This window comes from Pterocles gutturalis, unplaced genomic scaffold, assembly GCF_000699245.1.
Source record: "Pterocles gutturalis isolate BGI_N339 unplaced genomic scaffold, ASM69924v1 Scaffold50557, whole genome shotgun sequence".
Lineage (NCBI taxonomy): Eukaryota > Metazoa > Chordata > Aves > Pterocliformes > Pteroclidae > Pterocles > Pterocles gutturalis.
In genome coordinates, this window is record NW_010114702.1 from 1 (window position 1) to 15,017 (window position 15,017).

The 15,017-nt window shown below is 35.2% G+C and overlaps 1 protein-coding gene across 1 annotated transcript; it reads right to left on the reverse strand.

The window, feature by feature from the left end:
- Positions 1-1,966: 1,966 nt before the first annotated feature.
- Positions 1,967-14,577, reverse strand: LOC104462793 (importin-8; the record flags this gene model as incomplete). Its single annotated transcript, XM_010074897.1, has 12 exons — positions 1,967-2,191; positions 3,416-3,511; positions 4,541-4,638; positions 5,131-5,256; positions 5,955-6,021; positions 7,832-7,957; positions 8,416-8,576; positions 9,158-9,323; positions 9,983-10,072; positions 12,358-12,474; positions 13,737-13,813; positions 14,559-14,577. Coding segments are annotated over 12 exons (1,368 nt in total), but the record flags the coding sequence as incomplete, so codon positions are not given.
- Positions 14,578-15,017: the final 440 nt, after the last annotated feature.

A 15,017-nucleotide genomic window follows, 5' to 3' on the forward strand; every position in this document is an offset into this window, starting at 1 on the left:
ATCTCTAACATTCTGTGATTCTGTGTGCCCTTTTTCAGCCACTGCCACTCCAAAAGAAATGAGGGACTTTATGTCCTTTATGCTTTCTTGGTCACCAATTCAAGTAACCCTGCTAATTGATGTGTTATTATTTTAAGATACAGGACATACGGTAGACATTTTGTATACAGAGCAGGTAGAAGAAGTCAGAATGCTTGTGATAATATGAACCGTCTAGTTTTGTTATAATGAATAGGAGATCATTTTTCCCCACTTCCTATCTGTTTAATTTAGTATTTTTGATTTTTTTTTTTTTTCTTCAAGGAGAGACTGCTATGGTAATACCTTCAAATACAGACACAAATGGTGAATCTGCACAAAGCCTGTATACACCAAAGCAGGTGATTTCTCTTGTATCTTCATGTGGTTTTCATTCTAGTAAAACAGACAGAATTAATGCACAGACCTGAAATAAGGTCATCTCTGCTGCAATTCTACAAACTACTGTGCTTTCATCCTCATCCCACTAAACTGCGTACTTAGGACAGAGGTGGGAGGAAAACAATTTTTACTGTGTACATTTGATATATGTTTTAAAAATACTACAAAGGACATGCTGAGAGCAAAACCCACATCTACCAGTGGGTCACTGATTGACTGGGAGTCACTATTTCATTACAGTTGTGAAAAAGGTAATGCAGTGCTATAACGCACCACACAATTCTAAGTTCAAGACGGACACTGAAGCAATAATGCAGCTATACCAAGATGGCATATAATTCTGTTCAAGAAAGATTAACTCAAATAAGAATTAGCATGGAGAAAAGCTATTTGGATGACTGGGGAGTGGAGAAGACATCTTGTAAGAAGCCCCCTAGAGACTTGTTTAGAATTGGAAAGAAAACTGTACCAATAACAAACAGGTAGGAAAAGAATGACAGCCTATAATAAGGTATGCGTCTATGGGTCAGGAGTTGCCTGGCTCGGCCCATGCTCATTCATGGCATGGCTCGTAACACGCTGACACTTCACTTAGTCTGCTGGCATAGACTACGCACAGAGAAGACGAGTTCTAAGCCTATCCATATATCTGCAGTCAGATGTCAGCCTCCAACGACAAAACTGAACTCATAGCAGGAAGGTGTGAGGTAGCTGTTAACTACATCTGACTGTCTGCTTTGCCCTTAAGTGGATTTGAAACTCACAGTCAGACACCACATCTCAGCTGAGAGGCAATTACTAATTGTTGAGCACTGGACTTCACATCTGCCCAGCATGTACTTTGCCCAGCATAAAGTACATGCTTAGCTATGTGATGACAGGCTTTGTCCACCTTCATTTACTTTACAAATGTTCAGCTTCTGCCCAAGTGCACACTAGTGCAGTGTACACACATGTTCAAGGGAGGCTGGAATCAAGTTTAAGTGCAGGAATATGCTACCCAGTCAGTACAACAGTGGCATAATGACAAGTATGCAAAGTTGATCATGAACAACTCTCAGGGATTAAAATCTGTGTGTGGGATTCACTGGGCAGAAAAATGTTTTTTTACTATTAGAGTAGTTAAAAATACTTTACAAAATATAGAACAGAAAATACGTATACACTGTGTTTCAAAAAAAAGTTAACATCTCGCTGAAATCCTGCTGGTCAGCTCTGAACATGACCCTCAACGCATGCTGGACCATCTCTTGAAGAAGCAGACAGTTTGTGACTATGGAACTTAAAAGAATTCTGAAATACGATATATATTGTACTCTTGTATCCTCACAACACAGAAATGGAGCATGTAGCTTAACAGACCTGGAAAAGTTACATGGACGTAGGTCACCTTTACTGGCATCACAGCAATTAGACCTGGTGTGGAACACCGCTAGAAAGACTAACCAAGGAATAAGAACTCTGACATCAACATGACTAGGGATATAAACAGAAGTGAACAAAAAAATCAAAACCATGGATTTTTAAAAGAAAAAAACCACAATACTTGCCCAAGAAAACAGTCTGTGTCATTCATCCACTGGTTTATGAACTGTGCAGTGATGGGCTCAGGATTGTGTGGAAATCTGATGTTCTCTAAGGTGTGCAGAAGTAGGTCAGGATTGTAGTAGAGTGCAGCTATGGCAACCTGAAGACACATGGTACGAAGCTCGCTTGTTTTAACTCCTCTAGTTAACCGCTCCAGAACAGCCTCCACAAAGAGTGGAATACACTGGGCATATAAACATAAAGGAAGAAAAAAGGAAGTCCACATATAACCTAGGAATGCATTCTATTAATTCTTAGTATGAAAGCATTTTAAGCCTCTGATCACATGCTTATAAAATCTTCCCCAAATAGCTATTCTCTGAGCTAAAAATTACCAGTGTTATTCTCAGCACAGAGGAGAATATTTGGGGCCATTTAGTGGAATTTGTTCTAGCATGTATAAAAGGTTTAGAAAAAAACTCAAAGACATTCTCATCTTTTAATAAAGATACTCAACAATTTCAAAACTAACAGGCATTAAAAATGAAATTACCTAAATCTGCAAGAAAAAGAAAATAAGTTTTTCCTAATAAACGTACAGTGATGTTACATTTCTTACGAAAGTTTGAAATGAGTGAGTTTATTCAGCTAAAAGCAAGTATGCACTGATTTCTACACAATGAAATAAACATACATATTTGTTTCAATGTGCAGGTTTATGCTTTATAATAATTTGGGAAACATTATGAATGTTTTAGTTTATGAATTTAAGTTCAGTGTGCAACCATTTTAATCCACAAAGTTGTGGCACCTTCCACCACACACTTATTTCAATGCAAATGCATACAATTCACTTTAATCCCTTCCAGATTTCTTTCAAAAATAAAATCTTTCAGGAAACATTTTTATCTTCAATTACTTCAGGTTTAGATTAGTAAAGTTATATTGATTTCAGCGAAATTACTGAAAATTTATTACTGAAGTCCATGGATTGCACTGTGGCAACATCAAACATGATATGTTAAAGTAATTTAGGCTGGAGCGTTGTGCAAAACATAAGACCAAAATTTAGCCCTTAATAGAAAAAAGACTACTATCTAAAAGTGTGTTCAAAGAAACTTTGTAAAATTATGATCGTGTTTTTCTCAGAAATCACAATCCAGCCACACTAAAAATTCTTCATTTCCAAATGCACAGAGCAATTCAAAATGTTAAAAAGAACCAAGTTCATACTGCTTGAAGAAACAACCTCGGTAGCTGGGTATTTATGGTTAACCTCTCAGACACTGCAGATTTAACAATGTGTGTTTTGCATCAAAAGGGAAATCCTATTAGGAGAAAGCAAAAACAAGCAATCCTGCACATCATACGATATCCTTACCATTTAGTCTATATTCATTTGCCAGTCACGCTCACTAATCTTTTACTGGAAACCAGTAAAAGAGAAAGCCTGTTCAATATATATCACCTGGTCAATACCGCGTCCTTTGCACTGAAGAACGATTACTTCTAGGAGTTTGGCGGCATGGCACTCTGCATCTTCTCCTGCATCTCCTGTTAATACCTAACAATCAGAATGACAATTCAGTTTACCAGCATTAATTGCAGACAACTTGGAAAGCAAGTGCTCCTGTACCTGCATATATCAAAAAACCTCTACATGGCATATACCTACCTATTCATGCTATATTTTGTGAGGAATTAAGACACACAAAAAATAATCTCTTCAGGACACAAATAAGGATAAGTGTCTAAAGATTCATTTAAAAATTTAGAAGGAATTGTTATAGGTCTTTATGAATGCCAGTATTCTTTATATGTCATTGGTTTTCCTTTTTTAAAAGAAATCATACTTAGAATCATTAATGTTTTCCACATTCTGTTTTCATTTTTTGGCTGCAATTCTAATAGACACTGGGAGAGATTAACAGCCTGGCAAAGTGAAGTCCTACGTCTAGGCTAGTTTCTGATTAAAAACAAGATGTATGCAATCACTCTATGTATGTGCTTATATGTGAAACTGACTGCTTCTTCTCAGTACATTTCAACCCTATGGTCATTGTCAGTCAACCCTGACAAAGAAACAGAATTCTCAAACGCATTCAATCTCTGTAAGTTTCTTAAAAACAGGCAGGTAGGTAGATGTCTATAATGCCCAAAATCAGAGAAAGGCTGCAGTGTGATCTCATACTTTATTATACATGAGAGAATCAGCACAAAAGAGAAGCATTATAAATGTAGGAAGTACTTCAAATGAGTTCACACCTTAGCTGAGAACTAGAGAATCCAATCGCAGGATACACAACCCAGGGAAATCAGGCTTCATTAATTCATCTACTTATCAAAATAGCTGTTCACAGAAGAGAGTCAAGATGAACAGCAACCTTCTCCCACACAGATTTGTGCACATAATTTTTTAAAAAGCATGACACTTAAAAAGTGCAAGGGTGCTATGCGTACTCAGAACTGATCTGCGACCAAATTTCATTTTGTTCTGAAATGACTGGCTGCCACCTGGCATGTTCAGGTCACTCCACTAATCTGACTGTGAAGTACCACTGATAAGCACAACAGTAAGAATCAGAAGCCTTACCTTTTTACACATAGCATAAATTATTTCTAAATGCTTTGGATTAGACAGTAAGGTATCAGTGTCAATGGTCACATAATTATGCAAGAGAGGCATCATATCTGCAGAACAGAGAGAGTCAAAGAAAAGAAAAATTACAAACTAATCCACGCAAGCAATAACCATTGAGGCTGTAGTCCTATAATGGGATTCATTAGCTCAGATTGTGGATATGGTTGGAAATTCAAATTCTGCAAAACTCTATGCTAGCAGAATTCTTCATAAAGTGCACCATGCAGAGTGCATTCTCAGTAAAGGGAACAGAATAGGACTACATTTTAATTAATTAATTTGTAGTTTCACATTAACTTTGTATATTTCAGCTTTCTTTGAGTTCAGGACCTCCTTCAATAACTAATCACACTGACAGATTTGAACATGCTTCTCCTATTTAAATATGCTCCTGTTATACTCCCACACTAAACAGACAGTCAGGGCATGACTCAAATACATGATCATTTTAAAGCAAGACACTAAATGAAAGCAACCCTTATTAAGGTGGGTTTTAGAGATAAATTCCCAAACAGCGGAAACATCAATAGAAGTGATCATACCTGCAAAGTACTCAAAGCAATCCTGCTGGAAAACCTCATATAGAACACCTAAAAGCTGCCACATTTGAGGTGAAATCATCTGGCATGTCAAGCTGTAGGCCAAGGAGAGAATTTCTTCATAAAACTCTGCAAAGGAGAATCAATTTGAAGTAGAGTGCTTTAAAAAATAAATGTAGGTTGCAAAAACCTTGAAATTTGAAACCAAGCCCCAAGTCATATAACAACTAGAAGACAGCAATTAGTAACTAAATAGTAGAAAAATAATACAAATTGGAAAAGACTTTTGAATGGGCCTTATGTTGGCCATAGTTACAAAAATCTGCACAGTTTTTCATTATAAGTACACACCAAAAAAATACATTACCAGCACATCAAAGACACTGCTTCTAAATGATTTACTGAAAAATACTTTTATTATATCAACCCCTATTTTTTCTTAAAGGCCTTATCACAAAACTGATTAGCTCTTCAGTGCACAGTACCGATAAAGTAGTAATTTAATTGCAGACCTTGTCCATAAAATCCGAATGTAATTGTAGATGTTGTCCTTTAACACAGCTAGCTAGAACTCTAATCAGAACTGCATCTTCTGCTTTTGAGTCAGATCTCCAAAACACAATAACCAGCCTGACTAATGTACAAGAAGAGATCAAGAGAAACAAATCATAACTGAAAATTAATGTCTTTTTTTTTCTTTAAAGAAGCACACACAAAAAAAAGATTAAGTTCTGTTCAGGAAGATAGTATTGTTTGCAATAATTAATTTAACATTTTTTTAATGTAAAACATGTAACGCTTTTCTAAAAATTATCTCCAAAACACACCTATAACGTGTTTCTGCAAAACGAGGCCAATGATCTGTAAACAAATGCTCTCAAGCTGTTGAGTTATCTGAAATAAAAACATAAAGCAGTTTATTTAAAAACTTAGAAATACAGTAGTTTAATCAACGTATTTGACTAATTCAGTCTGAGAAGTTCTTCAAAGTGAAATGGCTTTTATCACTTTTTAAATGCTGCATTAACAATCACAATATTATGAAATAAGGTCTCACAGATCTAAGTACTTAAATTTTCAATTAACAGTATTGCTTTAAAACTTGTCACTTGCAGAATTTTTCTTTGTTTTAAAAGAATCTTATTTTATGGTTATTCTACAGATCCTATCAAAACCTGCATCTCATGTCCTGTCTGGATACAAAGAAAGACCATACTCAAAGTGTTTGCTATAAAGCCTCTGTGCAAAATCTTTGAAGTAGAATGGGTTAAAAGGAAGAAAGGAAAAGATGCTTTTGCCTAAGGTCTATGCAGAGCTTCCCAGAGTAGGCTCAGCAAGAGGAACACATGCAGAAACTGGGAGCATACAATTGTGCAGAAGTCAGGATTGAGCCTTGCCATGTTGGACAGAAAGACTACATTTACGAATTAAACTAAATTACAAGGAGAACTACATGGCCATATTATAAGTCTAATTAAAACCAGCAAATACAGGTATTTCATGTTATTACCACAGGTCATTCATTACAGACATAATCTTGCAGGATGTCAGGCTTTCTGGGCTTGTTCTAGCAAAGGGATTAAGTATGTGACCACAGATTCATCCACTTACCTTCAGACACTTGACTCAGAAGTGATCATCCCCTAAACTCTCTCCATACTTAATGGTGAAAGAGAAAGGAATTTCTCAGGATTTTTCAGCCTCATATAATTTCTACAGCATTTATAGAAAATAAATGATTCTAAAATAATTTAAGATCCTGAGAAGAAGAGTACTCTGCACAATATTTTAGTTTGTGCTTCACACAACAGAAAAACAAGCAGCTAAGCTTATACTGAAAATACCCCAAGCCCAAAAGTTTTCCTAGGCTAAAACCTGAAGATCCACTTCAGACTATAATTCCTTAAGCTCAGCTTAGCTACCAGATTTAATTTTAGCTTTCAAAAGATGCAAGGGGTTCTTGTAAAGGAATGAAAGATCTTTTGAAATCCAAAGGAACATAACGGTCTTACAAGAAAATAATTAGTATTTCAATTAATGTATTTTTAAAATTATAAGCTTCATGAGAAGATTTCACACTTGTAATGAAACATTCTCATTGTAAATCAAGAAAGCAGAACAATAGGACAAAACACTTTTATGCCAACTGAGCTTAAAGTTACTGACTGACTTTCCCTCTCTGGTCAGTCACTGAACTCCTTCCTACCTCAGTCAGCCCAGGTGGTAGGAGCAATAAGAATCTCTTTTTTCCCCTGAATATGTGAAATGTAGACTTATATTGCACCACAGATGGGAGACCAAATCCTAGAAACACTATCCAAGAAATCGCTGGGTAAACAACAAAATATGAGTCACCTTTGTAAAAAATTAGCCTTATGCAAAATGTATTTCTCCCTAAAATCTATTTTAACAGTCTGTAATACAACTATCTGATCAAGTGTTTACCATAATAAGGGCTAAGGATTTTATCCTCAGGATATAAATACCCTCAAAGTTGAGAGCTAAACAATTAAGAAATCACAAAAGTAAACTGGGCTTTAAGTTCAAATTTGTCAGAGATTACTTTGTACTAATTTACCATCCTGGCACAGTAAATGCATATTTATGTCAACTCAAGTGATGCAACATACATAGAAGTACTTGTTGCCATGAATTAAAGGCATGATGGAATACAGGAGAAAAGACATCTAAAAGAAAATCTCACCTCTTTGTGATCTTCCACAACTGTCAGGATAGTGTCAATTGTGTGCAAGATGCCCATGGCCATAACTGTTTTGTCCTCTACTTCCTCATATTCCTCACTCTGAAGTACTTTACCAAATATTTCAGCCTATGAAAAAAAGCAATCAACCTGACATTCAAGAACAAACACACATTTCTAATCTGCCACGCAAAACCAAGACAGCTAGTGCCACAGCAGCAATGCCTTATCTGTAAGAGCTGTCAGCACACAAAAAATATGCTCCTTACTTTTGAAAGGGGAATACAGAAAATTAAAAACTCTTCTTTTTTTTTTTTTTTTTAGAAGTCTGGCTATGTTAAGTCATTTGAAATGTTAAATAGTTAGAGCTTGGCTCATTAAAACCAGTGACAAAATTCAGTACCTTTGAAAAACCTATGGGTTTATAAGATACTCCATACAGAAGAAATTAAAATATTGTGAATACTATAGGTGGACCTTTATAAAGATTACTATAAGCAGTGTGTACTGCAAACAAAGTTCATTAAATGTTTACCAAACTAGGCATGTGCTTCTGACTAGACTGTTATTTTACTGATTTCTCTTACCAGGTGTTGAGTCATGTCAACGGCGATGGTAGCTACTTCCTGACTGTACTCGCAGATCATCTTCTGGATTACATTAGTAAGATCATCATTTTCAGTCTCTCTAACAATATGCAAGAGCTCTTGCATAACTGGCCTGACATAAGGCTTCACGTATTCCTTGGCTAAAAAAAAACAAATGAAACCAAGTCAAATCAACTATCCATAAACACAAATATACAGTACCTCAAAACTACCGGGTAACTGACTACGCTCAAACAAAACAATTTCTTAAAGTTTAATTCACTAAAAAAACCAAACTCTATCCAAGGTACTTTTATAGCCCATAACTAGTACAGTAACAAAATAAATAAATTGTACATTTATCACATTCAACGCTGAAACGCCATCTACAACAAAAATCCACTGTTTTGGGGGAATACATGCTCTCGTACATGGACAACATTCATACACACTATTTCACTTCACTAAAGAAAAACAAAGACAGGTGCTATTCACTTTATTAAAAGAAATACGTTGATTCTAACTTCTTTTGTGCAGAGACATGCTGTAAAAACTTGAAGTCAGAATTCTGGGACATATACAGTTACTAACGAGCAAGTGAAACTGTCTAAACGTGATGAAATGTTCTGAAATCTATGTATTTAAGTGGTAGAAATGTTTAGATAAATGTGCACCAACCTCTTCATCTCTACCAAAAAGAAAAAAAATCACTGTATACAGCTGATGAATCATCGTAGCATACCTTGCTCTTGGTTGCTTATTAACGTCTGAAGAGCTATGGCTGCTTCTACTTTGACAGGCATTTCTTTATCATCAATCAAGCTCTTCTTTGCCAACTCTACTGCATTCCTCAAGTTTAGCTCATTGTGAAATTTCAAAGCACTGAATGAATGAAGTACCCAACAGGACTGCAGGACAAAAAGAATAGCAAGTTAGGGACTACTGAAATTTATGGCATTTTAATTGATTAAAAACCAATGCTATCTATCTCTCTGGTTTCTTTTTTTGTGTGTGTGTGTATGGTGTATTCATACAGTAAATGTAATACAGTTTTTGCATTCAAGCAGTTCTTCACTTTCCCAAATTCCAATCAATGCAGTACGCACATAATTGGCATTCATAGTTTTAGTCCTTCTGAGGGAAAAAAAACAGAACAGAAATTAAAGAAAATTAACTGTTTCTGACTGATATGGGCACTCAAGGATTTTCTTCAAGCTACAGTCAAACTGACATTATATCTACTCTGGAAATCCTACCTATTCTTCACAGCCATCCAACTACTCTAGTGATTGAGATCTGCTAGCGAAAAATGGTTACAAATGTACCACAATCACAGCTCAAATTCTCCAGCCTGATCAAAGAGGTAAACAATAATATGCCATACACTTTCCATTTAACTGACAGATCATTTTTTAAATAAAAATGCTGAAAAATTACTGTACAGGGTAGATATTTGAAATTTTACTAAGTATTTGCTTTATTTCTTTCATTGACATTCAAAATGAAGTCAAACTGCAAAGGACAGAATCATGGCAAATACTGAAATTGATATAACTGGTGAACTTACTCTAGCTCTGAGGTACCCCAGGTTAGACATGAACAATGGAAATACATGATTCTGTAACATCAGCTCCATTTGATCCTTGAAGACACTCTTCTGTTGGTGTAAATAAAAACTGATTTTGGAGACCATTCATTTTACATACTTCATTTGAGCCAGTAATCCATTTCAACTATCAGCCACGGGAAATACAATGATTTGTCTGTGTAATAAAGGTATTCTCTCACAAAGAGATCTGCATGTCATATCTTGAACTGAACAAACCTCATAAGCACAGCAAGTTCAAAGCCAGATAAGTGAAAGAACCGTACATCCAATATTCAACTCTACATTATTCATTGCAACACTGTAAGCAGGAGTTTTCTTTAAGACAATTGATTCCAGCTGATTTTTCTCAAAAATTAATTAGGATCAATAACCTAATATCTCCATTCTTCCTGCAAAGGAGTAGATACATAGCTGAAGATAAATATAAGTGTAGAATGAAACAGATGTTTTAAATCACCAACTGTTACTATACACATCAAAACTAATTGTTTTACAAACTACAACAATAACTCACATCTTTTTTGTTTATTAATGGACTAAGATAATTCCTGTGTGACAGAAATCTCCTTGGCTGGAGATGGATATTCAATGAAAATTATCCTTCATTATTCCAACCTTGGCAAATCCCAAGATACTCACAGGAAGCCAGGACCTCCAGCATGGAGACTTGGGACTTTTCTAGCACCCACAGCCCCAGGATACCAGAAAAGATATATGCTGGGGACTACGTTTCCATCTAAAGGAATGATTCAGTAGCTAAGCTAGGAACAGGGTGAAAGGAGACATTCAATACAAAATGTATCTTAGGTGATCACACTTCTACTTCACCAATGAATACATCATTTTTTCACCACACCGATTCCCAGACCTTCAGAGAGGCAGATGAAGAACTGAGCAGAGAAAAAACACAGAGAAGGGAAAAGAATTCTCCCTTGTGCACACAGGTCAGAGGTTTGCATGCATTAAACTGGAGCCGCTGTGGAGAGCCAGGTGGCTAAGGGAGGGTCATTGTGTCAACGAGCTCCTTACAATCTATCTCAGTCAGCTCACTGGCCAGAAAGCACTTATAAATTTAGTATTTTTTGCAGAAACACTTAATGGAATTTTTCAATCTGCCAAATCCCAAACACAAGAAATTCAGAGTTGAGAGGAGTCTGCAGTGTTTGAGGATTATTATGCTTTTATAAAGTATATTATAACCTCATGTTTCAAGACTGAAAATTTCAAATAGGAGCAGTATATTGGAATAAATTCCTTTTTTTATCCTCAGGACAGAGATAAATAGGTTTAGAATCCCCCAGTCAATATGAAGGGCCCCTCACAACATGAAAAATGTCTTCCTCTTTCACTGCTATACTCCAGCACGAAGGAGGGCATTCACAACGCAATGTAATCTACCAAAATTCTGCAAAAGTTACTGATATTTCAGGATTTCAGATCAGATCCTGAATTGGTACATTGGTAAAAAAACAGATGTTAAACATTGGGAAGATGTACCTTGTAACATGAAGACACATCCTGCACAGAGAGACAACTCACATTAAAAAATAAATTACTTTAAAAAGGAAGCCTCCAGCACCAGACCACCATTCTCAAGCTAAAAGCGATAACTTTTTGGCAGTTACTTTTGACATGGAGAGAAGGCATAGTTTGGACTCCACCTTCTACAGAAGCATAAAGGAAACTAATCAAGATTGCATTACAGAGCAACAGTATGGATTAAATGTGCATTCAAATTCCAGAAAAATACTCAAAATTCTGAAGATAGCTACTGTCTATAAAGAATGGAGGAAGGAGAGAAGTTCTGTGCTCTTTCCAGTTATTTTCAAAACTCCCAGCTGGCTGATAAAATAAGACTTAAAACCACACATGATAGGGTACAAAAGCTGGAAAGCTAGACAAAACATTCCTGCAACATGTTAAGTAAACATTTTTCTGGAACCAGAAGCAGCCCACAATAGTGTGTGTGGGGAGGTTTGCTAAAGAATCATAGGCAATATTATCGATGGAATGCATGTTTGTTTTTTTAATACCCTTCCATTTTACTAGTAAAGCAAGAGAGGACCAAGGGACTGTTCTGTAGCAAACAAACAAAGGTTTGGAGAAACTTGAGAGAAAAATCTGCCTATAAAATGGGAATATAAAAAACAGGAAAGAATGTTAATATTTTTAAAGAAACAAACCCTCAGATTCTTATTGCACAGTGCAATCTCTCTACAGACTTCATAAATACGGCTAAGGGCTGGCCATACCTTATAAGTCAAGACACTTTTATTGGAAATACCAGTCAATAATAAGAATTACAACCCTTTTTTACTTCTTTACCTGCTTACCTTCAGTAAAATATCTGCTAGGGATCCTATAACATGCAAAGCTCCATCCTTTTTCCTTGGATCAATGTTTGGCTCTGTTAGAATCTGGTAGCAATATGCCATAATTTTTGGTAATACCTATGCAAGACAGAAAACACACAATCTCCTTTTGTCAAATTATTTTAAAGGCCTTAAGTAAAAATATTCATATGACATTTTTAAGTAGAAATTTGATCTTGGCCAAAGCAACTGTGAGGTACTATGTGTAGCATCTTTCCATAGTTAAAATTTAGAAGGTTCTTTCTTCAACTTTTTGGCCAAATTTGTCAAAATTAAATTAATATCCTTGAAATTTCATGTTAGTAATAGTAAATAAGGTATTTTTGTTGTCTTGAGGCAAATCAAAAAAAGGTGATGGAAAGGCATGAGGCTCAAATAACAACTCACTTCATTTGTTTCCCTTCTCTTCTCTTCTTGCTTGTCTCACACATATATAAATACATACATGTGTATACATATATACATATACATATTCAAGAACAGCTTGGACTAAAACATCATAAACTTACTTTAATTTATTCATTTTGGCAGTAACTTCTAAAGTTGATGAGACTTAGAAAGGTTTCCTGGCAAAACCAATTGTTTAATGTCATTGCCAACCATTATGTGCTTTTCAGATATTATAACATTTTGACGGTCCCAGTGTAAATTAGGAAAATGAGAAGGTCAGTGGGCAAGGACTGTTTTGATAATGAAGAATTAGAAAGGTCACAGGCTATTCCACCTTATGTAAAGCCTATGCTCTTCTCTGAAAATCCATCTGGAAAAGGAGCTCCGTGTTTACTGGATGTTAAAACAGTATCCAGAAAAGAACTCCGCAGTTTTAGCAAACTGACATGATTTTCAAGGCTTGGCCAGGTACTTTTGCACACATCACTGTAAGTATAGACAGATCTACAGAAAAGTTATATCCTTGTTTAAAGAGCAGCTGTACAAAATTGGTTTCATTCTTGCTGATTTCATTGCTGTCAACAGGATTTTAAATAGCATCAGTGAAAATTAATAAGGATCAGGTTCACTTTTCCCTCTGCTACAGTTTGGATATCTCAGAACAGCCATGACAGAGGCTGTAAACTCGAGAAAATATCAGTACATGATTTCCAACTCAGTTTGTATCCAGCAGGTTAATTTTGAAGCTGTAAGAGGAATCTACTTATTTTGTATTTATACATACACACACATTTTAATTCTCCCAAAATTGAAGGCACTCAGCCAGGAAAGTGTTTGACTATGTATTAGGAAGCAGGTTTTTCAAGACTAGCTTCCTGTAGCATCTTCAAATTTAAGGGAAAATGACATTAAGAGAACTTCAAATAATTTAAAAAAAACCTGTTCCATACCTCTTTTCTCTTCTTCGCAGCAGTATAAAGGAGATTCTGTGCTGCTGTTGTAGTGGATGCATAATCCTCAAATACATCTAACAAATTTTTTTAAAAAAAAGGCAAAAAATAAATATTTCCTTTTCTGAATTACATAATAATATTTTCATATAACACCTTGTTTGTGGGATATAAAAAAAATCAGCTTGAATATGCAACTTCAAAACTATTGACAAGGTTGTCTTCATGATTACAGAGTCAGACACAAGCTTATGTCACATAGCTGATGAAAGCATTTATTTCTTGCCTTCCAAAACTACTACCACTCATCATTCCCTTAATTAGGAGTGCGTTATTTATTCATTAATTCTTTTGAGACCATGTACTTAAGGGATGAAAAATCCTGGCTTTTTTTAAATTAAAAGTACTATAGGAAGAACAACAACACATTCCAGTACCATCTGTATAGCATGCGTACACAATTTAGGCTTGAGTTTATTAAAACCCCATGGGAAACTTTTTGTATGCAAAAACTACTTGGATCTGGGGTAGTTTTAAATCTGCTGAAAGCTGAAGCTTTTTACCTTCATTCATTACAAGTAAACCTCCTTTAATCATATTGAAAATATAATTTATATCTTGAAAAAAAAATCTGTGCTGCCAAACATGTTCTAATCTAAACATCCCCACACAAATTGAATTAAACAAAAAGATCTAAAAAGGTAATCTTAAAATGGGGGTAAAATTACACACTAACTTTTCCTGAGAACTTGAAGATAAAATATGATTAAGAAATACTACCAGACTACTGGAATTTTTGTTCCAAACTAAAATGTGTCTCACTAAACTTCAATTTAATGTACTTTCATGCTTGGTGGTTTTTTTTACCTTCCACAATACAATTTAAATATGTATTTAACTGTTTTAGCTAAATTTAAAAATAGGATTCATTACTTACACAGAAAGAACTGCATCCATATAACAAAAATCAACAACATATTTGTACCCCAGTGATCAACACTATACCTTAACTGATTTTTTGCATAACAACTCTCAAAGTCTTTTTAATTATTCTATGAACATTTAAATTCTGTTTTCACATATGCTAATCACAAATCAACAAATTAAAAATTCACAAATGCTACATATCTCTGTGGTGCCTGGCTTAATGCAGTTTCCCAGCTAAACTTGCTTTATTTTTAAAGTAGCCTTCTCTTTTTCAATGATGTGACTCTTTTATTAAAAAGTAATTATTCATAATATGGTCCTGTGTGATATTTCCAAGGTTTTGCACTGTATCTT